Below are 26,558 nucleotides of genomic sequence, written 5' to 3'. Positions count from 1 at the left end.
GCTTCTTCTTGAGCCACTCCTTTGTTGCCTTGGCCGTGTGTTTTGGGTCATTGTCATGCTGGAATACCCATCCACGACCCATTTTCAATGCCCTGGCTGAGGGAAGGAGGTTCTCACCCAAGATTTGACGGGGCCCATGTCCCCTTAGCAGAAAAACACCCCCAAAGCATAATGTTTCCACCTCCATGTTTGACGGTGGGGATGGTGTTCTTGGGGTCATAGGCAGCATTCCTCCTCCTCCAAACACGCCGAGTTGAGTTGATGCCAAAGAGCTCGATTTTGGTCTCATCTGACCACAACACTTTCACCCAGTTCTCCTCTGAATCATTCAGATGTTCATTGGCAAACTTCAGACGGGCCTTTATATCAGACGGGCCTGTATATGAAGATTTCAGTCCTTCACGGCGTAGTGTGTTACCAATTGTTTTCTTGGTGACTATGGTCCCAGCTGCCTTGTGATCATTGACAACATCCTCCCGTATAGTTCTGGCCTGATTCCTTGCCGTTCTCATGATCATTGCAACTCCATGAGGTGAGATCTTGCATGGAGCCCCAGGCCGAGGGAGATTGACAGTTATTTTGTGTTTCTTCCATTTGAGAATAATCGCACCAACTGTTGTCACCTTCTCACCAAGCTGCTTGGCGATGGTCTTGTAGCCCATTCCAGCCTTGTGTAGGTCTACAATCTTGTCCCTGACATCCTTGGAGATCTCTTTGGTCTTGGCCATGGTGGAGAGTTTGGAATCTGATTGATTGATTGCTTCTGTGGACAGGTGTCTTTTATACAGGTAACAAGCTGAGATTAGGAGCACTCCCTTTAAGAGTGTGCTCCTAATCTCAGCTCGTTACCTGTATAAAAGACACCCGGGAGCCAGAAATCTTTCTGATTGAGAGGGGGTCAAATACTTAGTGCAAATCAATTTATAACATTTTTGACATGCGTTTTTCTGGATTTTTTTGTTGTTATTCTGTCTCTCACTGTTCAAATAAACCTACCATTAAAATTATAGACTGATCATTTCTTTGTCAGTGGACAAACGTACAAAATCAGCAGGGGATCAAATACTTTTTTCCCTCACTGTACATACAGTGGGGAGAACAAGTATTTGATACACTGCCGATTTTGCAGGTTTTCCTACTTACAAAGCATGTAGAGGTCTGTAATTTTTATCATAGGTACACTTCAACTGTGAGAGACGGGATCTAAAACAAAAATCCAGAAAATCACATTGTATGATTTTTAAGTAATTCATTTGCATTTTATTGCATTACATAAGTATTTGATACATCAGAAAAGCAGAACTTAATATTTGGTAGAGAAACCTTTGTTTGCAATTACAGAGATCATACGTTTACTGTAGGTCTTGACCAGGTTTGCACACACTGCAACAGGGATTTTGGCCCACTCCTCCATACAGACCTTCTCCAGATCCTTCAGGTTTCGGGGCTGTCGCTGGGCAATACGGATTTTCAGCTCCCTCGAAAGATTTTCTATTGGGTTCAGGTCTGGAGACTGGCTAGGCCACTCCAGGACCTTGAGATGCTTCTTACGGAGCCACTCCTTAGTTGCCCTGGCTGTGTGTTTCGGGTCGTTGTCATGCTGGAAGACCCAGCCACGACCCATCTTCAATGCTCTTACTGAGGGAAGGAGGTTGTTGGCCAATATCTCGCGATACATGGCCCCATCCATCCTCCCCTCAATACGGTGCAGTCGTCCTGTCCCCTTTGCAGAAAAGCATCCCCAAAGAATGATGTTTCCACCTCCATGCTTCACGGTTGGGATGGTGTTCTTGGGGTTGTACTCATCCTTTTTCTTCCTCCAAACACGGCGAATGGAGTTTAGACCAAAAAGCTCTATTTTTGTCTCATCAGATCACATGACCTTCTCCCATTCCTCCTCTGGATCATCCAGATGGTCATTGGCAAACTTCAGACAGGCCTGGACATGCTCTGGCTTGAGCAGGGGGACCTTGCGTGCGCTGCAGGATTTGCATCCATTACGGCGTGGTGTGTTACTAATGGTTTTCTTTGAGACTGTGGTCCCAGCTCTCTTCAGGTCATTGACCAGGTCCTGCCGTGTAGTTCTGGGCTGATCCCTCACCTTCCTCATGATCATTGATGCCCCACGAGGTGAGATCTTGCATGGAGCCCCAGACCGAGGGTGATTGACCGTCATCTTGAACTTCTTCCATTTTCTAATAATTGCGCCAACAGTTGTTGCCTTCTCACCAAGCTGCTTGCTTATTGTCTTGTAGCCCATCCCAGCCTTGTGCAGGTCTACAATTGTATCCCTGATGTCCTTACACAGCTCTCTGGTCTTGGCCATTGTGGAGAGGTTGGAGTCTGTTTGATTGAGTGTGTGGACAGGTGTCTTTTATACAGGTAACAAGTTCAAACAGGTGCAGTTAATACAGGTAATGAGTGGAGAACAGGAGGGCTTCTTAAAGATAAACTAACAGGTCTGTGAAAGCCGGAATTCTTACTGGTTGGTAGGTGATCAAATACTTATGTCATGCAATAAAATGCAAATTAATTACTTAAAATTCATACAATGTGATTTTCTGGATTTTTGTTTTAGATTCCGTCTCTCACAGTTGAAGTGTACCTATGATAAAAATTACAGACCTCTACATGCTTTGTAAGTAGGATAACCTGCAAAATCGGCAGTGTATCAAATAATTGTTCTCCCCACTGTAGATACACCTCTCTCTTAACTGATGCTCTCCTTTCACAGTATTAAAAACATGGTGGGAGATACACTATATATACAAAGGTATGTGGGCACCCGTTCAAATGAGTGGATTCGGCTATTTCAGCCAAACCCGTTGCTGACAGGTGTATAAAATCGAGCACACAGCCATGCAATCTCCATAGACAAACATTGGCAGTAGAATGGCCTTACTGAAGAGCTCCGTGACATTCAATGAGGCACCGTCATAGGATACCACCTTTCCAACAAATCAGTTCGTGAAATTTCTGCCCTGCTACAGCTGCCCCGGTCAACTTTAAGTGCTGTTATTGGGAATTGGAAACGTCTAGGAGCAACAATGGCTCAGCCGCGAAGTGGTAGGTCGCACAAGCTCACAGAACGGGACCGCCGAATGCCGAAGCGCGTAGCGCGTAAAAATAGTCTGTCATCAGTTGCAACACTCACTACCGAGTTCTAAACTGTCTCTGGAAGCAACGTCAGCACAATAACTGTTCTTCAGGAACTTCATGAAATGGTTTTCCATGGCTGAGCAGCCACACAGAAGCCTAAGAACACCATGCGCAATGCCAAGCATTGGCTGGAGTGGTGTAAAGTTTGCTGCTATTGGACTCTGGAGCAGTGGAAACATGTTCTCTCTCACCATTTGGCAGTCCGACGGAATAATCTGGGTTTGGCGGCAGCCAGGAAAACGCTACCTGCCCGAATGCATAGTGCCAACTGTAAAGTTTGGTGGAGGAGGAGTAATGGTCTGGGGCGGTTTTTCATGGTTCGGGCTAGGCCCCTTAGTTCCAGTGAAGTGAAATCTTAACGCTACAATGACATTCTAGACGATTCTTTGCTTCCAACTTTGGCAACAGTTTGGGGAAGCGCTTTCCTGTTTCAGCATGACAATGCCCCCATGCACAAAGCTAGGTCCATACAGAAATAGTTTGTCGAGATCGGTGTGGAAGAACTTGACTGGCCTGCACAGAGGCCTGACCTCAACCCCATCAAACACCTTTGGGATGAATTGGAACGCCGACTGCGAGCCAGGCCTAATCGCCCACATCAGTGCCCGACCTCACTAATTATCTTGTGGCTGAATGGAAGCAAGTCCCCGCAGCAATGTTCCAACATCTAGTGGAAAGCCTTCCCAGAAGAGTGGCGGCTGTTATAACAAAGGGGGGAACAACTCCATATTAATGCCCATGATTTTGGAATGAGATGTTCGACGAGCAGATGTCCACACACTTTTGGTCAGGTAGTGTATGTTGATGTAGTGGGAGATTTCATCTCAGGCGACACTTATCACGTCATCATTTTCATGCCTCTGCAGTATCTGGCGAAAAGGGTCTCATTGTGCCTCTGATCTATCTATCTGCCTAACAGCAGACAATGCAATTCCATAGCTCAGTATCACAGCTCCGATACAGCCTGAGCTCTGGGGCTAGGCCGGGAGAGGTGCTAGGACGATCTAAGGTATTAAACGTTTAGATCGGAGGGTGTGCGCACATTATTAAACTGTAAATATGACATACAGCTTGTTCTTCTAAACTGCCTTTTTTAAGAAAGAAGGGGGATATGATATGAGTGTGTGAGTTGGATTTGGGGAGAACTGTTAGATTGATGGTTGTTGGTGGGTTTTAAGCTACTGTTGATTAAAATGTTTATGTTGAATGCTTCAGAGTATGAGTTGAGTGCAGTTTATCACAGTGGGATTAGGCTCTCTCTATGCATGCAAAGTCAACTCCACTACTGTATATAAGCATTGTGACACGACAGAGGAATGCAGTAGTCCCTACTGAATATAAAACACAGATTTATGATATCACAGCTTATATGACATGCATATGTGGTGTGTGTGTGTGTGTGTGTGTGTGTGTGGGTAAAGACGTTTGTCTTTACACGTGTGTGTGTACGTGCACGTGTTTATAAATGTCTAAATATGTTATAATGCTCTATATGTTCACACTTCTACTGATACACTTTGCATACTGTTACACATGGTTAGCAGATGTTATTGCGAGTGTATGTGACCAATACATTTGATTTGATTTGATTTGAAAGTGTCTGAGCCTTCTGCCCTGCATACTATATCAATGCTAGAATCATCACTCTTCCCTAGCATCACATCTTATTCCATAGGGACTCCAAGACAGGTGGAGAAGGCAGGGACTCTGACTGTACTTCAGTCACAGTGGAAACAGTGCTTTATTTGGCTTCCAGAAGTGAACAGCTGGTTTCTGGGATGACAGATGCTCTAAGACAGAGAGCCTATCTGCTGATTAAGAGAGCTTTGACACACACAACACCCTGCCCTGTGTTACAGCGAGAAGGGGTGTTAAATGCTGCACCTTCTCACTTCCTGAGTAGAGGTGAAAGGTTGCGGTCACAGAGTTCCATTGTTTTTGCTGATGTTATTGGAAAAGGTCAGAAATATAGTCTGCTGTATGGTGGTTATTTGTATTTATTTATTTTGGACCAAAACATATTGAATACTGAGATGCTGTATGCCAGGGATGGGCAACTTTGATTTGGATAGGGGCCACAAAAAAATCTGAACTCCTAATGAGGGGATGAAGTGGCCATTTTGCCATGGGGTGTAGAGAAAATGTTGCAGTTTTAAAGCAAGTTTGATGCATTTCTACACATTTTGCCATGGAGCGGAGAGAAACTAAATCAGTTTTACAGCTAATTTCCTGCAATTCTACAAATTTTGCCTGGTCTTATGCCATGTTAATATGATATCTGTGTGACTTACAAAATCAATGAGGGCCCCCTGGTCTGTAATTCGACCATGATTACCAGAAGTTTAGATAGCTGGCTAGACTAATTTAACAATCAAATTTTTTTTTTGCTGACATGGGTTAATTGAGTGACTGTCAGTGAATGACATAACGAGAGAAACTGCTGATGCACAACCACATTTCGAACTTTTACCATGTGTACTCTAAATCTCAACAGTAAATTTGAGACTCCAACTGAGTTCCTAAAATGTTTTTTTTTGGGGGGTAAAGGGGCGACAGATGCCCATGCCTGCTGTACACCAACCATCTCAATGAGGTTCTACTGAAATTGCTGACTGTTATAAAACATGACACACAATTTTTCCTATTGATGAAAGGATGAGCTAACTAACAGGAAACTGGACACTCAAGCGTAATGAACATTACGGGTAACATTACAAAAACATTCTCTCTCCCTAGAATTGTGTTCCCACGCTTCACCTGTCGGTCCTTTGCTCAGTCTCCTGTGTGTCCTAGAGCGTGAATGGTTTGGAACTAAGGGATGAAATCCTGTGTGCACATGGCGTCTCGGATCATGGCTTATTTCAACACAATCCTTTATTGTATCGCCTGCAATGGGTCAGTGGTGAGACGATTCAAATAAAGGCATTTTCATTTAGATTCCAGGAGGACTGTGTTGGGTGTTTAGTATGGATGATGATGATGACTGAATTTGTGAATCCATATCATTTTCTCATCTCATTGTGTTTAGTCATTTTGTATCGATTCCTTCTCAAACAGCTGTTCTCTTCAGCTCATCCTTCAGTGCCCTTCGGAACACTAAGAGAGAGGTGTGATTTGATGTAACTCTCTCTCAGGTCCTCTCTCTGCCTCTCCCTCTTTTGTGTTGTGGGAGACAGCCCAGGCAGGCTCAGGCCCCCTGGGGTGCAGCTCAGTAGAGTGGGGATCTAAATGAGGCAGTGTCCCACTGGCAGACAGATACACACGTCAGCACAGCATTCAGCTGTCTACACACACAGCAGCTATCAACACACAACAACAACATAAGACAATCAGCAAGGCACCATGTATGGGACAAGAAAGCTCCGACCACTACACCACAACACAACACAATACCACTGTACACCATCTCAATGAGGTTCTACTGAAATCGCTGACAGTTATAAAACATGACAAATTTTTTCCTATTGGGTTGTGCTGATTGAACATTTAGAAAAATGATTAAGTATCAATTGGATGATTGCTGTTACCTCCTTTCGCTGGCTCTGAATTCGATTATCAATGCTTCACAAACATGCTACTGGTTTATTCACGGCCTGGGTCTGTGCTCGGTGTACATCGGCATGTTAATTCATCTTCATTTTCTCTTATCAATAGACTGCAACATTCTAATGTGTTGGGAGGTAAGAATGTTTGTTATCGTCTCTACGATCTGGATTCGCCGTGTTAAGTGTTCTGCTGAGACCCGTTGCCTCCTGGCAACCCACACTCACATGGAGCTCGCTCTCTCAATTCAATTCAAAGGGTTTTATTGGCATGGGAAACGTGTTTACATTGCCAAAGCAAGTTAAATAGATAATAAACAATAGTGAAATAAAAAATGAACAGAAAACATTACACTCACACACTTTTCAAAGGAATAGAGACATTTCAAATGTCATATGATGGCTATGTACAGTGTACATTTCTATTTTCTCGTGGGTACCAGTGTAATTTCCTCTGGGGGAAAGTGATTTTAACACCCTCAGGAATGGTATTGATCATTCCACCATGAATCTGTAAGTAATATCTGGCTGAGCAGAGTTTGACCCAGAACGATCCAACAACATTAAAGTACTGCCATCTTGTGGTGATATGAGCATGTTTCATTTGAGTGTGCAAGGAATCAAAATTCCACTGGATTAAGGAAGGTTCTTGCAACTTTCCAATGAAACGTGTCTAGAACATTCTGGATAAATTCTGTTTGACATTAAGGGAATGTTCTCCTCTGTTGCCAAAACATGCTAAATAGGTTATCAGGTGGTTTTTGTTAACATGGCCTATGTAACACGTGTGATATGAACTCGGGTCTCAACGTCTTAGACCAAGACAAAATTCGCTTTTGGGCAGACTGGTTTTGAAGTTCGCAGGCGGGGCTACCACATCACGTCCCCCACAAGAGACTGCTCAACGTTGGGCGCCATCGTAACACGCGGGATATGAACACCGGTCTCCCACGGGAGCAACCAACGTTTTAGACAATTAGACGGCGGAGGGCAGGCTCTGGTTTTGAAGTTCGCAGGCAGGGCTACCTCATCACATGACCGATTCATGTCCGCTGCACATATATAGAAAGCTCCCTTAACTAACGGGAAAATGGACACTCAAGCGTTATGAACATTCCGGGTAACATTACAAAAACGTTCTCTCTCCCTAGAATTGTTGCCTTGTGACCTGTCGGTCCTTTTCTCAGTATCATGTGTGTCTTAGAGCGTGAATGTTTTGTAACTAAGGGATGAAATGTTTTGTGCACATGGCGTCTCGGATCATGGCTTATTTCAACACAATAGTGTAACGACAAACCCAGGGTCGTTACAGTACTGTATTGTATCGGCTGCAATGGGTCAGTGGTGAGATGATTAAAATAAAGTACTTTCATTTAGATTCCAAGAGGACTGGGTTGGGTGTTTAGTATGGAGGATGACTGAATTTGTGAATCCATATCATTTGCTCATCTCATTGTGTTTGATCATTTTTTGTCGATTCCTTCTCTAACAGCTGTTCTCTTCAGCTCATCCTTCAGTGCCCTTCGGAACACTAAGAGAGAGGTGTGATTTGATGTAACTCTCTCTCAGGTCCTCTCTCTGCCTCTCCCTCTTTTGTGTTGTGGGAGAAGGCACAGGCAGGCTCAGGCCCCCTGGGGTGCAGCTCAGTAGAGTGGGGATCTAAATGAGGCAGTGTCCCACTGGCAGACAGACACACACATCAGTACAGCATTCAGCTGTCACCACACACAGCAGCTTTCAACACTCAACAACAACATAAGACAGTAGGCAAGGCACCATGTATGGGACAAGAAAGCTCAGCCCACTACGACACAACACAATACCACTACTAATCTTCCAGAGCTAGACAAGAAGACAACTCCACAGAAGGCATCTGCTGTGTTAGCTCAACACGTATTGAAGCGTATTGAAGGAAATAAAGCTTATGTTTAGCATGACATACTGTATAATATTGAGTATAATGTTGGTAAGCAATACAACATAAACAGCAAATTAACTCCACACCTCCCGGTCCACCACACCCAGATGCTGTGTGTCCCAGTTGAAAGAGAAAGTGTCTTTGCTGTGAAGCCTCATTAATGTTTTATAAGCCCTTAATGAACAACATGTGCCAGTGTTCACATAGACTGCTGTGTACCGCAGTAAGGTGGGCTGCAGTGCTGTGTCTTCTCTATAATTGGACTGAAGCTCACTCAAGGCCACCACTACAGACACTAGGCCCTATAACTGTTCAACTGTGTGATTAATGTACACCTATAGAACGCCCATCAGCCAGTCAGAATCAAGGATTTAAGAAGGTAGTAATATAACCCTTAAACTATGTGTGGCTAGAGTTATGCTTCATGTAAAGCATGGGTTTGATTTGAGGTTTGCTTTGTTAGTTGTTAATCCAATACTCGGGATGTTCTCTCTTTATTAAGGTATGATTATCAGTTTGATGTGGATCTGTTCAGAAGCACAGAACCAGCTCCCTGTCTTTTAGTCTAAGACATTATTTAGGCATTATCAGTTTGTCATTGATTTATGTGTCTTTAGTTTCTTTTAGTACAGCGGAATAAGATTGAGGCGCTGACATTTAGACCAGGATGAGCTTAGCTCTCTGTATCTCTCTATTAAATCATCTAGTTGTTCTCGGTTAATGTCTGTTCTAAGCAGCGGAAAGGAAAACCCAGATGAAGATATCTGCCCAGGGGCAGCCTATTAGCATTCTGTGCCATATCTACCCACTATCTGAGCCATTTCCTGACACTTTTGGATCTCGTTGACTAAGAAGGCTCTGCAGTTTTCTGCTTCTCTCACAGAGAACAGGGATGAGGCAATTAGGCTGGGACTCATCAGTATGCACTTCCTGTGATGGTTAAAGCCCCCACTGCTGCTGCTACTGTGGGTGTGGGTGGGTGCGTGGGTGGGTGAGTGAGTGAGTGTGTGTGTGTGTGTGCGCTGGCAGGCTCTCAGTACATAATACTACTGCCATACCCCTGCCAGAGTCAATGGCCAGTCTCATCCACCAGGCCAGTTGGGCACAGAGAGGCCGTATGGCAACAGGGATGGGGGTGCAGAGGTTGGCAGGAGAGGACTGACACAGACAGCACACACTGACACACCGCTATATCAAAATGGACCGCTTCATTAAAGAAGAATAGGCCAATGGTTGAGAGCCGTGAGACGGTGTCAAAATAGAGTAAAGTGGATGTGCTGTGTGATTGATTGTGCTTAGTTAGTGTGTGTGTACGTGAATGTGTAAGTGTAGTAAGTCAAATTTTATTTGTCACACGCCGAATACAACAGGTGTAGACCTTACCGTGAAATGCTTACTAACAAGCCTTTAACCAACAATGCAGTTCAATAAATAGTTCCGAAAACATTTACTAAATAAACTAAAGTAAAAAAAATATTAAAAATTAACACAATAAAATAACAATAACGAGGCTATATACAGGGGGTACCGGTCCCGAGTCAATGTGCGGGGGTACAGGTTAGTCGAGGTAGAATATTGTCCACGTCTTGAGGAGTGTGATGTGCTTAGCGCACCTCTCCTCCTCTCGTTGCCTGTGCACTGACTACTAACATCCTGTCTTGGGCTTGCAGCTCTGCTCTCAGTGGGGAATGAAATGGATCTCACTATCCCACCCAAAGCACTGTGTCTGCCGTGGAAAATGGTGTTAGTTAGAGAGCGGAGCAAGCTGTGCTTTGACAAGAACAGTGAGACAGACACCCTCTAATGAGGGTAGAGGGGAGAAGAAGGGGGGAAGAGGGGTTAGAGAGGGTAGAGGAGTTAGAGGGGGTAGAGTTCCCCACCTGTCTCTCTGTGTGTGCTCCAGACTGGTGATATTAATGTTTTATGTATGTGTGATTGATGACCTCAGATGAATGCCTCTGGGTGTCTGGATGTGAACACACTCCACTCCACCCCCCCAGTGCCTTTTCAGAATGAAATCCATCCCCCCTGAAGACTCCAGACTAGCAGCACTATTGGTTCTATCTGTAACAGTGAAGTGAAGGGAAGTCTATGGTGGTTCAATTCTTCCTATGGGTTCCTTTGAGCTCCCACAGCCCTCTGGGTCGATGTGTATGGTCCTGATGAGAGCTGTCTCCATAGACTCGTGATCCTGTTACCAGGTGATGGGTGTCAACAATAATACCCCTGTCGAGGCTCCCCAGCCCTCATCCAAAGCTCTCGCTATGTTCTCCTCCCCAGCCCTCATCCAAAGCTCTCGCTATGTTCTCCTCCCCAGCCCTCATCCAAAGCTCTCGCTATGTTCTCCTCCCCAGCCCTCATCCAAAGCTCTCGCTATGTTCTCCTCCCCAGCCCTCATCCAAAGCTCTCGCTATGTTCTCCTCCCCAGCCCTCATCCAAAGCTCTCGCTATGTTCTCCTCCCCAGCCCTCATCCAAAGCTCTCGCTATGTTCTGCTCCCCAGCCCTTTGATGTGTGTGTCGCTTGCATTATTGAGGTGGCTTATTTGTGAAATGGATGTGCTGTGCATGAGAGTTCCATTATTACATGAATGAATATATAATATTTACTGTAGATATTCCTATAGATGTAAGACTATTTTTGAATGGGCTCTACCGCCCTCCCCTATGATGCAATGGCTGTATAAGCCCAATATTTTGTGGGTAATTGTTTCCTGTGTTGAACAAAGAACATACGTCACCAGCCTTGTAAGAATTGCACAAACACTCATTTTTCATTCCCTGGGTCTTCACTCAGATGTTTTCATTATCTTCCACTCTCTCTCTTCTCTCTCTCAATTCAATTTCAATTTGCTTTATTAGCATGACATACAGTATTGATACATAGTGCCAAAGCACAATGTTACATTAGTAAAATAGTAATTAACAAGAATTAACCATAGAAAATGACCAGGTTATGGAAATCAACAGAATGATCAAGTAACAATGTTAATCGGGGGGTGAAATTAAATAATGGACTAGATAAAATAATAACTATAGAAATGGGGGGCTGAAAAATAATAATGGACGAGATATAATAATACACATTCTTCCTCAACTTATGGCACTTATTGTCACTAACTGTCCTCATTTTGTGGCAGGCTGTTTTGTAGTGTGCTGCCAACCTACAGCTTTCTATGTCCTCTCCTAGTAGAATTGGTAGCTTTTCTTCATCAAAGAGCTTTTTGAAACTTTGAATTTTAAATTAAAATGTGGGGATGTAATGTTCTCTAATTGTTGTGTATTTTGTGCATTTAATGAGGAAGTGCAGCTCTGTCTCTGGTTATTTCATAATGCAGTGATCACTCTGCCTTTCTTCTTTTGGCAGCCAGCTTTTTCTGTCTGCCCTTTTTTATGGCTAGGCTGTCCTTTGTTATCATTTGCTTCTCTCTCTCTCTCAAGTCAATTCAAGGGCTTCTCTCTCTGTCTCTCATATGAGGTGTTTTTCTTAGCCATCACACTCTAGAGCCACACAGCAGATGCCCTGTCTTCCTATAGAGTCTAATTAACAGGCTTTACCTGACAAACTAATTGCACAATCCCTCATAAGTCTTAAAAGCCTCCTCAGTTTGGGATGCAGCGGAAAGAAATGCATTGATTCCACGAAAAGGGAGAGAGAGAAAGACTATGAGCCCTACCTCCAACACATTCTCCTGTTTCCATGGAGACCAGGGAGCCAATCGGGTGGCCCAGCTGCGGGCTGTACTACCGTGAGCAGAGGAGAGGTGGTGTAGGGAGGATGGGGATGAGAACCGGTGTGTATTAGAGATAACAAATATATAATTATCGCTCCTGCAGGTTATCCCCATGCTTTAAATAGCTAGCCCTGTCTCCTCTGCACTGGCCCGCGTTCAGCCATCATCACCCAGCATGGGGTTAAATGGAGGCTGTTTATCAGTGTTAAACAGGCAGCCTCCCAAGCCTCACAGTGCCCTGCTCTACCACTACACACCCCCCGCCTGCCTTTTGGACCTGCCTCGTTACATCACAGAGCTCGTTCTGGCTGGCTGTTTGTGACTGAGAGTGAGAGTGTATGTGAGTGAATGTGTGAGTCTGTGCGCACGCTGTTGCTCCCGTTGAGTCGAGTCCCATTGACGAGCCAGGAGGATGGACAAGCCGAGCGTATGGCGTGCGGTGGTGAGCAGCACCGACCCCAGACGTCCCCGCAGCGAGTCCAGCACGCCGCCCGGCGGCGGGGCTCACCCGGACAGACCCAGCTCTGCCATGTCTTACCGCCTGTATGACATGTGAGTAGCAGCAGTCCCTGATGAATGGGTCTGTATGGAGGTGTGGCTGTGGCTGTAGCTGGGCGGATGCAGCCAGGCAGGCACTGGTCATCCATCCTTCATTGACAGGGATGCAGTGTGACTGCACTTTGTTATTGCAGTGTCTCCAGTGCATGTGCTGAGTCACCTAGCTGGCGCTTGCAGACTAGACCTTGCTCTGTCCTCTCTTCTCTTATCCTGTCATGTCTGGAGAATGGAGATGGGATGAGTTTCTGGCTCTGCCTACAGAGCTCTCTCTCTCTTAGTTAACAACCCCAGCCCTAAGGGGAATGGTGGTCATGTGGGGAATGTCTGTTTGTGTGTGGTAGACGTTTGTTTGTGGTAAACATGGCTGTTAATATTTATATAATCAATTACATTTTCATTGAATTTGTTTTCCTTTTTGTTGAAATTGACTCTGTATGATGTGATGAGGGAGGATGAAGTGTTTTCTGTTTGACTGTTGTGATGTTATACTGTCAGATTGTTTCCGTTGTGATTGAAATCACTCTGTCATGGGAGTTGTTTTGTTTTGAGTGGCTGTGATGGCTAATGACTGTCTATGAGAATATGACTCATTTTTGGCTGATGCTATGACGGCTCTTGTGTAGTGCGTGATTTCCCCCCAGCTCTGACGTGTGTGTGTGTGTGTGTGTGTGTGTTACGGATACGGCTGGTACTAGTAGTGTAGTGGATGTTATTTTTGGGATGTCGTTGTTCGCTTCATCACTGTTTGGGATGCTTCATGCTTGTCTCTCCAATTTAGCGTTGCTGCTACCTCAGCTGAATAAATCCTTGTGTCATCTCTGATTAGGTCTTTGTTTGTGAAAGGACACAGGAATAATACCGGGTTTGAGTTGCTATTTTTGTTTCGGTGCAGGTGCCTGCGCCAAAATCAGTTTGTTCCAACATGACTCCACGCAGAGCTCATTTGACTGAAAAAAAGAGATGTCATCATCACATAAAAATCTATTTTTGCTGGTTTATCCTATTTAGCATTTTGTGATGGTATGCAACCTAACCAAGATGCATTGGTTATGTGCACACTTATAATAATATGATTATCAGATAGATCTTCCTGTGTGTGGATGCATATTGCTCTGGCATCCTTATGTGGTGTATGAATTGGCCTGTCACAGGGTGATCACTTTGTGCAGAAACTTTTTTGGTACCCTTCCCGAGATCTGTGCCTCGACACAGTTCTGTCTCGGAGCTCTACGGACAATTCCTTCGACCTCATGGCTTGTCCACATAATGAATATGCAATAGCCTCTGCCAAGTCCTTCACAGGCAATCTGGTCTTGTCACTCACAATCCCAAAAGCTAGGGTAGGTTTGCAGTACCAACAATATTATAACACATGATTATTCACAGTGATGCTTTCATTTTGTGTGGTATTTTTCAGCATTAAAGTCATACGTCATAAGCCCCAGGCAGGCCGCCACTGCTACAGTCAAATACCTGTGTGTTTCTTCTACTTGACTGGGATGGTTATAAGCATTGCATAATCAGCAGCACCATCTGTCTCTGATTCCGTGTCTGTCCTTTCACCCGTCTTCCAGTAACAGTCCACTACACAGACTGACGGCTTTAAATGAGAACAGATTAGTGCTGGTCAGGAAGTCACGTGACCTGGTCAAGGTGACACGGGGGTCAGGGTTAAAGGGCTAATCCTAATTTTCAAACAATAACAAAGTGGGCACCCTGCCACTTGTTTTGGTAAACAGCTGAGAGATGGGGCTTGAGAAATATAACCCCTCTCAAATTCATAGACAGACCTATGGATGCAAGAACTGGATGAGATCAAAATGCTAGTTTTAACCAAGTTTTGAAGCTGTGTTTGTTTACATTTACTTCATTTAGAAACATAGGAGTAAAACAAGCTTACAGTGCATTCAGAAAGGATTAGGACCCCTTCCCTTTTTCCACATTTTGTTACGTTACAGCTACATTAAATAAAAAATGTTACTCATCCATCTACACACAATACCCCATACGGACAAAGCGAAAACAGGTTATTAGAAATTGTTGGAAATTTATTAAAAAAAAAAAAAAAACACATACCTTATTTACATAAGTATTCAGACCCTATGAGACTCGAAATTGAGCTCAGGTGCATCCTGTTTCCATTGATCATCCTTGAGATGTTTCTACAACGTGATTGGAGTCCACCGGTGGTAAATTCAATTGATTGGACATGATTTGGAAAGGCACACACCTGTCTAAATAAGGTCCCACAGTTGACAGTGCATGTCAGAGCAAAAACGAAGCCATGAGGTCGAAGGAATTGTCTGTAGAGTTCCGAGACAGGATTGTGTCGAGGCACAGATCTCGGGAAGGGTACCAAAAAAGTTCTGCAGCATTGAAGGTCCCCAAGAACACAGTGGCCTCCATCATTCTTAAATGGAAGAAGTTTGGAACCACCAAGACTCTTCCTAGAGCTGGCCGCCTGGCCAAACTGAGCAATCAGGGGAGAAGGGCCTTGGTCAGGGAGCTAACCAAGAACCAGATGGTCACATTGACAGAACTCCAGAGTTCCTCTGTGGAGATGGGAGAACCTTCCAGAAGGACAACCATCTCTGCAGCACTCCACCAATCAGGCCTTTATGGCCAGACGGAAGCCACTCTTCAGTAAAAGGCACATGACAGCCCGCTTGGAGTTTGCCAAAAGGCACCTAAAGGACTCTCAGACCATGTGAAACAAGATTCTCTGGTCTGATGAAACTAAGATTGAACTCTTTGGCCTGAATGCCAAGCGTCACCTCTGGAGGAAACCTGGCACCATCCCTAAGGTGCAGCATCGAGGTGACAGCATCATGCTGTGGGGATGTTTTTCAGCAGCAGGGACTGGGAGACTAGTCAGGATCTAGGGAAAGATGAACGAAGCAAAGTACAGAGAGATCCTTGATGAAAACCTGCTCCAGAGTGCTCAGGACCTCAGACTGGGGTGAAGGTTCACCTTCCAACAGGACAACGACCCTAAGCACACAGCCAAGACAATGCAGGAGAGGCTTCGGGACAAGTCTCTGAATGTCCTTGAGTGGCCCAGCCAGAGCCCGGACTTGAACCCGATCGAACATCTCTGGAGAGACCTGAAAATAGCTGTGCAGCAATGCTCCCCATCCAACCTGACAGAGCTTGAGAGGATCTGCAGAGAACAATGGGAGAAACTCCCCAAATACAGGTGTGTCATACCCAAGAAGACTCAAGGCTGTAATCGCTGCCAAAGGTGCTTCAACAAAGTACTGAGTGAAGGGTCTGAATACTTTTGTAAATGGGATATTTCCGTTTATTATTTTTTATACATTTGCAAAAATGTCTAGAAACCTGTTTTTGCTTTGTCATTAATCAAGTCAAATCTAATCAAATTTTATTTGTCACATGCGCCGAATACCAGTTAAATGCTTACTTACAAGCCCTTACCCAACAATGCAGTTTTAAGAAAAATAAGTGTTAAGTAAACAATAGATAAGTAAAAAATAAAAGCAGTAAAATAACAGTAATAATAACAGTAGCGAGGCCATATACAGGGGGTACCGGGGAGGGGGGGTCAATGCAAATAGTCCGGGTAGCCATTTGATTGGCTGTTCAGGAGTCTTATGGCTTGGGGGGGCCTTTTGGACCTAGACTCGGCGCTCCGGTACCGCTTGCCATGCGGTAGCAGAGAGAACAGTCTATGACTAGGGTGGCTGGAGTCTTTGACAATTTTTAGGGCCTTCCTCTGACACCGCCTGGTATAGAGGTCCTGGATGGCAGGAAGCTTGGCCCCAGTGATGTACTGGGCCGTACGCACTACCCTCTGTAGTGCCTTGCGGTCGGAGGCCGAGCAGTTGCCATACCAGGCAGTGATGCAACCAGTCAAGATGCTCTCGATGGTGCAGCTGTAGAACTTTTTGAGGATCTGAGGACCCATGCCAAATCTTTTCAGTCTCCTGAGGGGGAATAGGCTTTGTCGTGCCTTCTTCACGACTGTCTTGGTGTGTTTGGACTATGATACTACAGCCCCGTCGATGAGAATGGGGGCGTGCTCAGTCCTTTTTTCCTGTAGTCCACAATCATCTCCTTTGTCTTAATCATGTTGAGGGAGAGTTTGTTATCCTGGCACCACACGGCCAGGTCTCTGACCTCCTCCCTATAGGCTGTCTCATCGTTGTCGGTGATCAGGCCTACCACTGTTGTGTCGTCTGCAAACTTAATGATGGTGTTGGAGTCGTGCCTGGCCATGCAGTCATGGGTGAACAGGGAGTACAGGAGGGGACTGAGCACGCACCCCTGAGGGGCCCCTGTGTTGAGGATCAGCACAGCAGATGTGTTGTTACCTACCCTTATCAGCTGGGGGCGGCCCGTCAGGAAGTCCAAGATCCAGTTGCAGAGGGAGGTGTTTAGTCCCAGGGTCCTTAGCTTAGTGATGAGCTTTGAGGGCACTATGGTGTTGAACGCTGAGCTGTAGTTAATGAGTAGCATTCTCAAGTAGGTGTTCCTCTTGTCCAGGTGGGAAAGGGAAGTGTGGAGTGCAATAGAGATTGCATCATCTGTGGATCTTTTGGGGCGGTATGCAAATTGGAGTGGGTCTAGGATTTCTGGGATAATGGTGTTGATGTGAGCCATGACCAGCCTTTCAAAACACTTCATGGCTACAGACGTGAGTGCTACGGGTCTGTAGTCATTTAGGCAGTTTACCTTAGTGTTCTTGGGCACAGGGACTATGGTGGTCTGCTTGAAACATGTTGGTATGACAGACTCAGTCAGGGACAGGTTGAAAATGTCAGTGAAGACACTTGCCAGTTGGTCAGCGCATGCTCGGAGTACACGTCCTGGTAATCCGTCTGGCCCTGCGGCCTTGTGAATGTTGACCTGTTTAAAGATCTTACTCACATCGTCTACGGAGAGCATGATCACACAGTCGTCCGGAACAGCTGATGCTCTCATCTTAGTCCTGTATTGACACTTTGCCTGTTTGATGGTTCGTCGGAGGGCAAAGCAGGATTTCTTATAAGCGTCCGGGTTAGATTCCCGCTCCTTGAAAGCGGCAGCTCTATCGTTTAGCTCAGTGCGGATGTTGCCTGTAATCCATGGCTTCTGGTTGGGGTATGTACCTACGGTCACTGTGGGGACGACGACATCAATGCACTTATTGATGAAGCCAGTGACTGATGTGGTGTACTGTATATTTTGGGTTCTAGTGGGGTACGACAGTTTAACAAAGTTCATGAGGCATTTATGAGTTCTATTCTTCAACAATCAATGGCTATATATCATGAATTTAACAGTCCAAAAAAGGAAGTAGTAACACTGGATTGGCCTTCAGATGGCGTACTGAACACAGCGGTGCAAATTGCCTCAAGATAAAAACGTAAAATTCAATATCAGTAAGTTAGATTAAATATTAGCACTTCATATACTCGTGGGTAATAACATTCAATCTGGATAATAACACAAAACAAATCATAAGGCTAGAGAAATGTATCGACAAATATTACGAAAACAAGCTACACTCAAACATGACGGAGGGTAAACGAGGAGAATCAATATCCAAAAGAAAACACGACTCCTCGATGGATACAAATGATTTATGCTTTTCACCACTGGGACTGGTAAGTGTAGAAAGCGATCTGTTAAAGTTGATAAATGACAAACTGGGCATACTTGAATTAGTTAGTAAGGATATAAAGGGGTTGGAAGGTGAGCCTTGAAATGAGTGAAGAAAAAGCTGCGATAATGGCGAAAGAAACAGAAAAGCTCAAATGGACAGTGACTAAGATAGAAACGGACGTTAATTAACTTAAAAGGGAGAACATCTTTTTGAGAGAAGCCTTACTATACATACAGACTAGATCTATGAGAGAAAATCTAGTACTTACGGGTATCCAAGAAAGAGAAGGAGAAGTTCCCGAAAATGTAGTGAAGTAATTATTTCTTGCAGCGCTTCAAATCCCACTCGATGCTGTCGATAAAATCCAACTCGAACGTGTACACCGTTTCAGACAAAGAGGATATGAGCGTCCAGTCATTGCCAAATTTGCTTACTTTAAGGATAAAGTAATGGTTAAAAGCCTGGGTAAAAGACTTGCTGGCACGAAAATAGGCATGAATGATCAGTTCGAGGGGGGGACCATAAACAGATATGGCTCATTAGCCTTTACGGACCAAATAATGATGATGATCCACGCTTCTTTGAAAATATATATAATAAATGATCAACCCTGCAAGCAATACAAGACTCTATTATTATGGTGGGAGATTATAATACTGTTTTAAATAGCTCAATGGACCGTAAAGGAAATCACACTACGAACTATCACCCTCATGCTCTTAAGGAAATCATGAATGTCATGGATATATTGGAACTAGTGGATATATGGAGGCTTAAATATCCTGACCTAGTGAGATATACATGGCGGAGGCTCAATCAAGCTAGTCGTCTTGACTTCTTTCTTATATCATTCTCGTTGGCACGAAAAGTTTAAAAAGTGTTGATAGGGACAGAATGCGGTCGGACCATCAGATAATAGGCATATACAGTGTGGGAAAAAAGTATTTAGTCAGCCACCAATTGTGCAAGTTCTCCCACTTAAAAAGATGAGAGAGGCCTGTAATTTTCATCATAGGTACATGTCAACTATGACAGACAAATTGAAGAAAAATCCCTGAAAATCACATTGTAGGATTTTTTATGAATTTATTTGCAAATTATGGTGGAAAATAAGTATTTGGTCACCTACAAACAATCAAGATTTCTGGCTCTCACAGACCTGTAACTTTTTCTTTAAGAGGCTCCTCTGTCCTCCACTCGTTACCTGTATTAATGGCACCTGTTTGAACTTGTTATCAGTATAAAAGACACCTGTCCACAACCTCAAACAGTCACACTCCAAACTCCACTATGGCCAAGACCAAAGAGCTGTCAAAGGACACCAGAAACAAAATTGTAGACCTGCACCAGGCTGGGAAGACTGAATCTGCAATAGGTAAGCAGCTTGGTTTGAAGAAATCAACTGTGGGAGCAATTATTAGGAAATGGAAGACTACTATAAGAATACAAGACCACTGATAATCTCCCTCGATCTGGGGCTCCACGCAAGATCTTACCCTGTGGGGTCAAAGTGATCACAAGAACGGTGAGCAAAAATCCCAGAACCACACGGACCTAGTGAATGACCTGCAGAGAGCTGGGAACAAAGTAACAAAGCCTACCATCAGTAACACACTACGCCGCCAGGGACTCAAATCCTGCAGTGCCAGACGTGTCCCCCTGCTTAAGCCAGTACATGTCCAGGCCCGTCTGAAGTTTGCTAGAGTGCATTTGGATGATCCAGAAGAGGATTGGGAGAATGTCATATGGTCAGATGAAACCAAAATATAACTTTTTGGTAAAAACTCAACTCGTCGTGTTTGGAGGACAAAGAATGCTGAGTTGCATCCAAAGAACACCATACCTACTGTGAAGCATGGGGGTGGAAACATCATGCTTTGGGGCTGTTTTTCTGCAAAGGGACCAGGACGACTGATCCGTGTAAAGGAAAGAATGAATGGGGCCATGTATCGTGAGATTTTGAGTGAAAACCTCCTTCCATCAGCAAGGGCATTGAAGATGAAACGTGGCTGGGTCTTTCAGCATGACAATGATCCCAAACACACCGCCCGGGCAATGAAGGAGTGGCTTCGTAAGAAGCATTTCAAGGTCCTGGAGTGGCCTAGCCAGTCTCCAGATCTCAACCCCATAGAAAATCTTTGGAGGGGAGTTGAAAGTCCGTGTTGCCCAGCGACAGCCCCAAAACATCACTGCTCTAGAGGAGATCTGCATGGAGGAATGGGCCAAAATACCAGCAACGGTGTGTGAAAACCTTGTGAAGACTTACAGAAAACGTTTGACCTGTGTCATTGCCAACAAAGGGTATATAACAAAGTATTGAGAAACTTTTGTTATTGACCAAATACTTATTTTCCACCATAATTTGCAAATAAATTCATTAAAAATCCTACAATGTGATTTTCTGGAAAAAAAATTCTCATTTTGTCTGTCATATTTGACGTGTACCTATGATGAAAATTACAGGCCTCTCATCTTTTTAAGTGGAAGAACTTGGAACATTTGGTGGCTGACTAAATACTTTTTTCCCCCACTGTATGTGGGAACTCCTTCAAGACTGTTGGAAAAGCATTCCAGGTGAAGCTGGTTGAGAGAACACCAAGAGTGTGCAAAGCTGTCATCAAGTCAAAGGGTGGCTATTTGAAGAATCTCAAATATAAAATATATTTTGATTTGTTTAACACTTTTTTGTTACTACATGATTCCATATGTGTTATTTCATAGTTTTGATGTCTTCACTATTATTCTACAATGTAGAAAATAGTACACATAAAGAAAAACCCTTGAATGCGTAGGTGTGTCCAAACTTTTGACTGGTACTGTATATATTTGCTAAAGATATATATGGGGGATTGGAAGTGATGCAGACAATTACATTGATGGAACCTACAATCTATATGCAATATTAAAGCTGATCTACCCCCTAAAAACAAAACAAATATATATTTAAAAAATAAAAAAACATCCAGATTGGCGTTTAAAGGAGGGATTTGGTCAAAACCATACAAACATTCGCACACGTGGGCATACACTCAACACGCATATAGATGCTTGTCAGATTGACACAAATGTGTCTACTCTACTCTGACTAAAGCAGTGTTGGTTCAGGGCGCCTCGCCAATTCACTTTTCAGTAGGAGGCTGAGCTGGAGGAGGCTGTTGTTTAAATGTCAGGCCAGTTTCCTTCCGGAATTCCAATGTAGAACCCCTGTTCCCCATGAAGGAAACCCCTATTTTCCCAGGCCAGCAGAACAGACAGGGTTGTAGGGTAGATGTGAAGTGCTGGGCTAAGGGTTTTAGGGTAGATGTGAGGTGCTGGGCTAAGGGTTGTAGATGTGAGGTGCTGGGCTAAGGGTTGTAGGGTATATGTGAGGTGCTGGGCTAAGGGTTGTAGATGTGAGGTGCTGGGCTAAGAGTTGTAGATGTGAGGTGCTGGGCTAAGGGTTGTAGATGTGAGGTGCTGGGCTAAGGGTTGTAGGGTAGATATGAGGTGCTGGGCTAAGGGTTGTAGATGTGAGGTGCTAGGCTAAGGGTTGTAGGGTAGATGTGAGGTGCTGGGCTAAGGGTTGTAAGGTAGATGTGAGGGGCTAAGGGTTGTAGATGTGAGGTGCTGGGCTAAGGGTTGTAGATGTGAGGTGCTGGGCTAAGGGTTGTAGATGTGAGGTGCTGGGCTAAGGGTTGTAGGACATTTTAGGCTATGAGACACCATACTAACAGCCTCCTAGTGCAGAAGGGTTTACTGATAGAAGTTTGACTACGTGCCCAAAAATATCTCCATATAAAGCAATATTGAATCTTCATGTAAAAAAACATAGTGGATATACATTCTGGGTTTTCACAGTTCATTTGAATAATGTCAGATTCTCTGGAGGCATGTACAGTAGCTGTAGTGTAGCCGAAAGGCTTAGGCATCGATGCAGGGATGCCCATACCCAGTTATTAGCTGGTAGATGGCATTGTGAGGCCGCTGTCCTGATGACGCCAGTGCTACGCTAGGTAGACTGGCAGATGAAAAACAGACTGCGTCACCACCGCCGCCAGACATTTTTCTGCTTTTAGCCTGAGTACACGGCAGCACACGGCACAGCGCTGGAACTGCAGAGTCAGGCAGCAGGACACAAGGAAGGATGACAGGCTGTTACCTACCGGCCTGCATTGCCACAGTCTGCATAACACATGCTGCCACGGCCAACGATTGGCTCAGATCCAATTCCATCCATAATTTCAGATGATGATATTAATAGAAATTCTATTTCCATTTCAAGGATGTATTTTCAATGAATAGGCCGATCATTCAATTCTTAGAATTTGAATTTTGATTCACTTAATTGACTGAATTGAAATGGAATTTACCACAGAGAGATAAAAAGGAAAGATTAAGTGCTCATGCTGGCCATTATGTAAGACTGTGACTATGTAAATAATGCTGCTGTCACTGCTTGTCTAGGCAATAGAGAGAGCATGCTGTCACATCTGATCTAGTCAGCACATGGGGCACGTTGCCACAGCCCTGCAAGTCACTCACTATACACACACACACACACACACACACACACACACACACACACACACAGGCTAATGCACACACACACACAGGCTAATGCGCAGATACATTCTACATGGACGTACAAGCCTTGTATCTACATGGACGTACAAGCCTGTCTTCACAATAACACTGTCCCACTCTCTCACCCATCCCTGGGCCACTGTCCCCTGGGCCATCAGAGAGAAGGGTAGTAGTAGAAGCGGGCATAATGACGGAGTATAAATGCTGTTTTTCCCAGCTCTTGTGCCAAGTTCATTGTACGTAAAAACTCTTGTCATCATACTGTATGCCATCAGTAGGGACCAGTCTCTGAGGATCATACTATAGTAGATCAAATCTCTGTATTACCACAGTCAGGTTAATAGGGAAGCGATGATTATAGGTCTCCTTCATTCCATATAGTTGGATCATAGTTGGATGGTGATGATCAGTATTTTCTCTGTAATCTCATCAGTGGTGGAAAAAGTACTCAATTGTTTGAGTAAAAGTAAAGATACCTTAATAGAAAATAATAAAGTGAAAGTCACCCAGTAAAATACTACTTGAGTAAAAGTATCTGGTTTTAAATGTACTTAAAATAAATGTTCACCCATTTGGAATATTACAGTATATACTACATCCCACTGGGTTTAATTTACCACAGAAATGCATCTGACTGTCCTGTGATGAGTGGGAATTTCAGTACTTCAGCATAACGTTTCCTACAGGTTTCCTCATGGTTCTATTTAAAGTCATGTTCTCAGAACAATAAGAAAACTTTCCATAAAAACCACAAGAAAACATTAGTAACGTTCAAAGAACGTTCTAAGAATGTTATTTAAAAACATATACATTCCGTTCTCAGCGTCAACAAAACTCCCTCTATCCTCGATCTTGTTAAATGTGTTGGCCACACCCACTAATTGGCCACACCCGATCTTAATGAGTGCTTGTTTCCTTTGAAATGGGGTCTGTTTGAATAGACTAAAATTAACAGCTTTGTATGAGTAAAAAAAACATTGCATGCTAGCTCCATCCTGGTGGCGCTGTGGACTAATTCCATGGATTTGAAACAGAAGATTATAGGTTCGAATCTCACTGACACCATGCCACAATAAAAAATAAATGTGTTTCTGTGATTAATGCCTAAGAAAATGAATTTCCATGTGTCTTATCTGTGCTTGGAGTTCAAAACAGTTAACCCAAACTAAGCTAGCAGTGTTATTAAAAGTCTTATTGAAACATGTTCTCAGAGCGTTATTTAATTCCCTACAAATAACCTAGAGTTTCTGTTCTCAGAACGTTAAAGGAGATGTAATTTTTTTACAACCAAATCTCTATTTTGTATGTAAATGGGATGTTATAGAAGGGTGCAGACACCTTTTTTTCACATGTTTTTGAGAAACTTAGTCCAAATAGCAAATCGCTTCCTCATCATTGTTGGGGGCCCTGAAAAAATATCAACAAAGGCTCCAAAAACACCCAAATACGTCCTTTTAGAAACGGCAAAGCTCTCAGTATAGTGATGGAGGTCTTTAGATGTTGTACACATGAAATTGTGCCATTCCGAACTTTATCGGGGTAAGTTTCCCAAAAACATGTGAAATCACAAAAAAGTGTCTGGACCCTTCTATAACCTTCCATTTATACTGAACAAAAATATAAATGCAACATGTTTCATGAGCTTAAATAAAATATCACAGAAATGCTCCATATGCACAAAAAGCTTATTTCGCTCACATTTTGTGCACAAATGTATTTACATCCCTGTTAGTGAGCATTTCTTCTTTCCCAAGATAATCCATCCACCTGACAGTTGTGGCATATCAAGAAGCTGATTTAAACAGCATGTTCATTACACAGGTGCACCTTGTGCTGGGGATAATAAAAGGCCACTCTAAAATGTGCAGTTTGATCACACAACACAATGCCACAGATGTCTCAAGTTTTGAGTGGGGATGTCGACATTGTGAACAGAATGCCCTATGGTGGCGGTGGCGGTTATGGTATGGGCAGGCATAAGCTACGGACAACGAACACAATTGCATTTTATCGATGACAATTTGAATGCACAGAGATAGCGTGACGAGATCCTGAGGCCCATTGTCGTGCCATTCATCCGCCGCCATCACCTCATGTTTCAGGATGATAATGCACAGCCCCATGTCACAAGGAAGTGTACACAATTCCTGGAAGCTGAAATGTCCCAGTTCTTCCATGGCCTGCATACTCACCAGACATGTCACCCATTGAGCATGTTTGGGATGCTCTGGATCTACGTGTACGACAGCATATTCCAGTTCCCGCCAATATCCAGCAACTTCGCACAGCCATTGAAGAGGAGTGGGACAACATTCCACACGCCACAATCAACAGCCTGATCAACTCTATGCGAAGGAGATGTGTAGCACTGTATGAGACAAATGGTGGTCACACCAGATACACCAGATTTCTGATCCATGCCCCTACTTTTTTTTATCTGTAACCATCAGATGCATATCTGTGTTCCCAGTCATGTGAAATCCATAGATTAGAGCCTAATGAATTTATTTCCATTGACTGATTTCCTTATATGAACTGTAACTGTAACTTTGAAAGTAAAATCTTTGAAGTTGTTGCATGTTGCGTTTATATTTTTGTTCAGTGTACATAAAAAAGAAAGCGTATCCTTTAATGAAACCTCCCAGGAAAACTTTCAGGGAACCATGGTAAAACGTTCTCAGAACTTCCCTGCAACCTAAAATGTAACGATCCCAGAACAGGACATTTTACCGGTAAGTAAACTTATGGCTTTTTTCCCAGAACCAATGGGAAACCAAAAACGTAAATTCCCACAACTTCCAAAGAACCAAATGTGCGAGCTGGGTAGTGGAGTAAAAGTAAAAGTAGTCAAAAATATAAATAGTAAAGTACAGATACCACCAAAAACTACTTAAGTAGTACTTTAAAGTATTTTTACTTAAGTACTTTACACCACTGAATCTCCTCTCCATTAGGGTGATGGACAGCTCAGCACTCAGACCTCCTTGACGCTAACAGCACTGAACAGGGCCAATAAGAGCAATGCTAGCTGGGGCTATGCTATAATAGCCTGGGCGCTAGTGTGTTCCAGCTATTCCATTTCAATTCAGTCAATTCTGGGTATGAATTGAAAATGGAACCTTACCTTATTTTACATGAGAAATGTTCAACTCATGATTACAATTTTAATTCACGTCTTGAATTGACTGATAAAAAAAAAAGAATCGACTCCAACCTTGTTTCCATCATTAACCTAACAGGGTTACCTCATTGTTGCCTTGTGTAGTAGAAATATTTGACTCAAAAAGTAGTCAACTTAAAAATATTTCTCAAGAGACTGGAACTTGTGAATTTAGACTTTTATTATTTGCATAACAAAGCCGAGCTTGCTCCATGGAGCAACTGCTTGCCCTGAACCGGAGCGCTCCTTTTATACAGACACAAATGCATAGTCACACTGATACAACTGATAGTTACTCCTCTCTATGTGAATGAATAACAT

General features: G+C 43.7%; 1 protein-coding gene across 3 annotated transcripts in view; it reads left to right on the top strand.

Annotated features, from left to right (window-relative positions):
- LOC121545403 (IQ motif and SEC7 domain-containing protein 1-like) overlaps positions 1–26,558 on the top strand; it is a 238,188-nt gene that overhangs the window by 120,955 nt on the left and 90,675 nt on the right. The window contains exon 1 of one of the 3 annotated variants that reach the window (XM_041855902.2): positions 12,682–12,903. The exons of the other annotated variants lie outside the window; for them this stretch is intronic. Within the exon in view, the coding sequence (XP_041711836.2) occupies positions 12,764–12,903 (140 nt within the window). The 5' untranslated portion in view covers positions 12,682–12,763. Of the gene's footprint in view, positions 1–12,681; positions 12,904–26,558 lie in introns of those variants that run through there. 3 annotated transcript variants of the gene reach the window in all.

Source organism: Coregonus clupeaformis, chromosome 30, assembly GCF_020615455.1.
Source record: "Coregonus clupeaformis isolate EN_2021a chromosome 30, ASM2061545v1, whole genome shotgun sequence".
In the NCBI taxonomy this organism is placed as follows: Eukaryota; Metazoa; Chordata; class Actinopteri; order Salmoniformes; family Salmonidae; genus Coregonus; species Coregonus clupeaformis.
The sequence above is the reverse complement of the archived record's forward strand: the minus strand, read 5'-3'. Positions and strand labels throughout refer to the sequence as shown.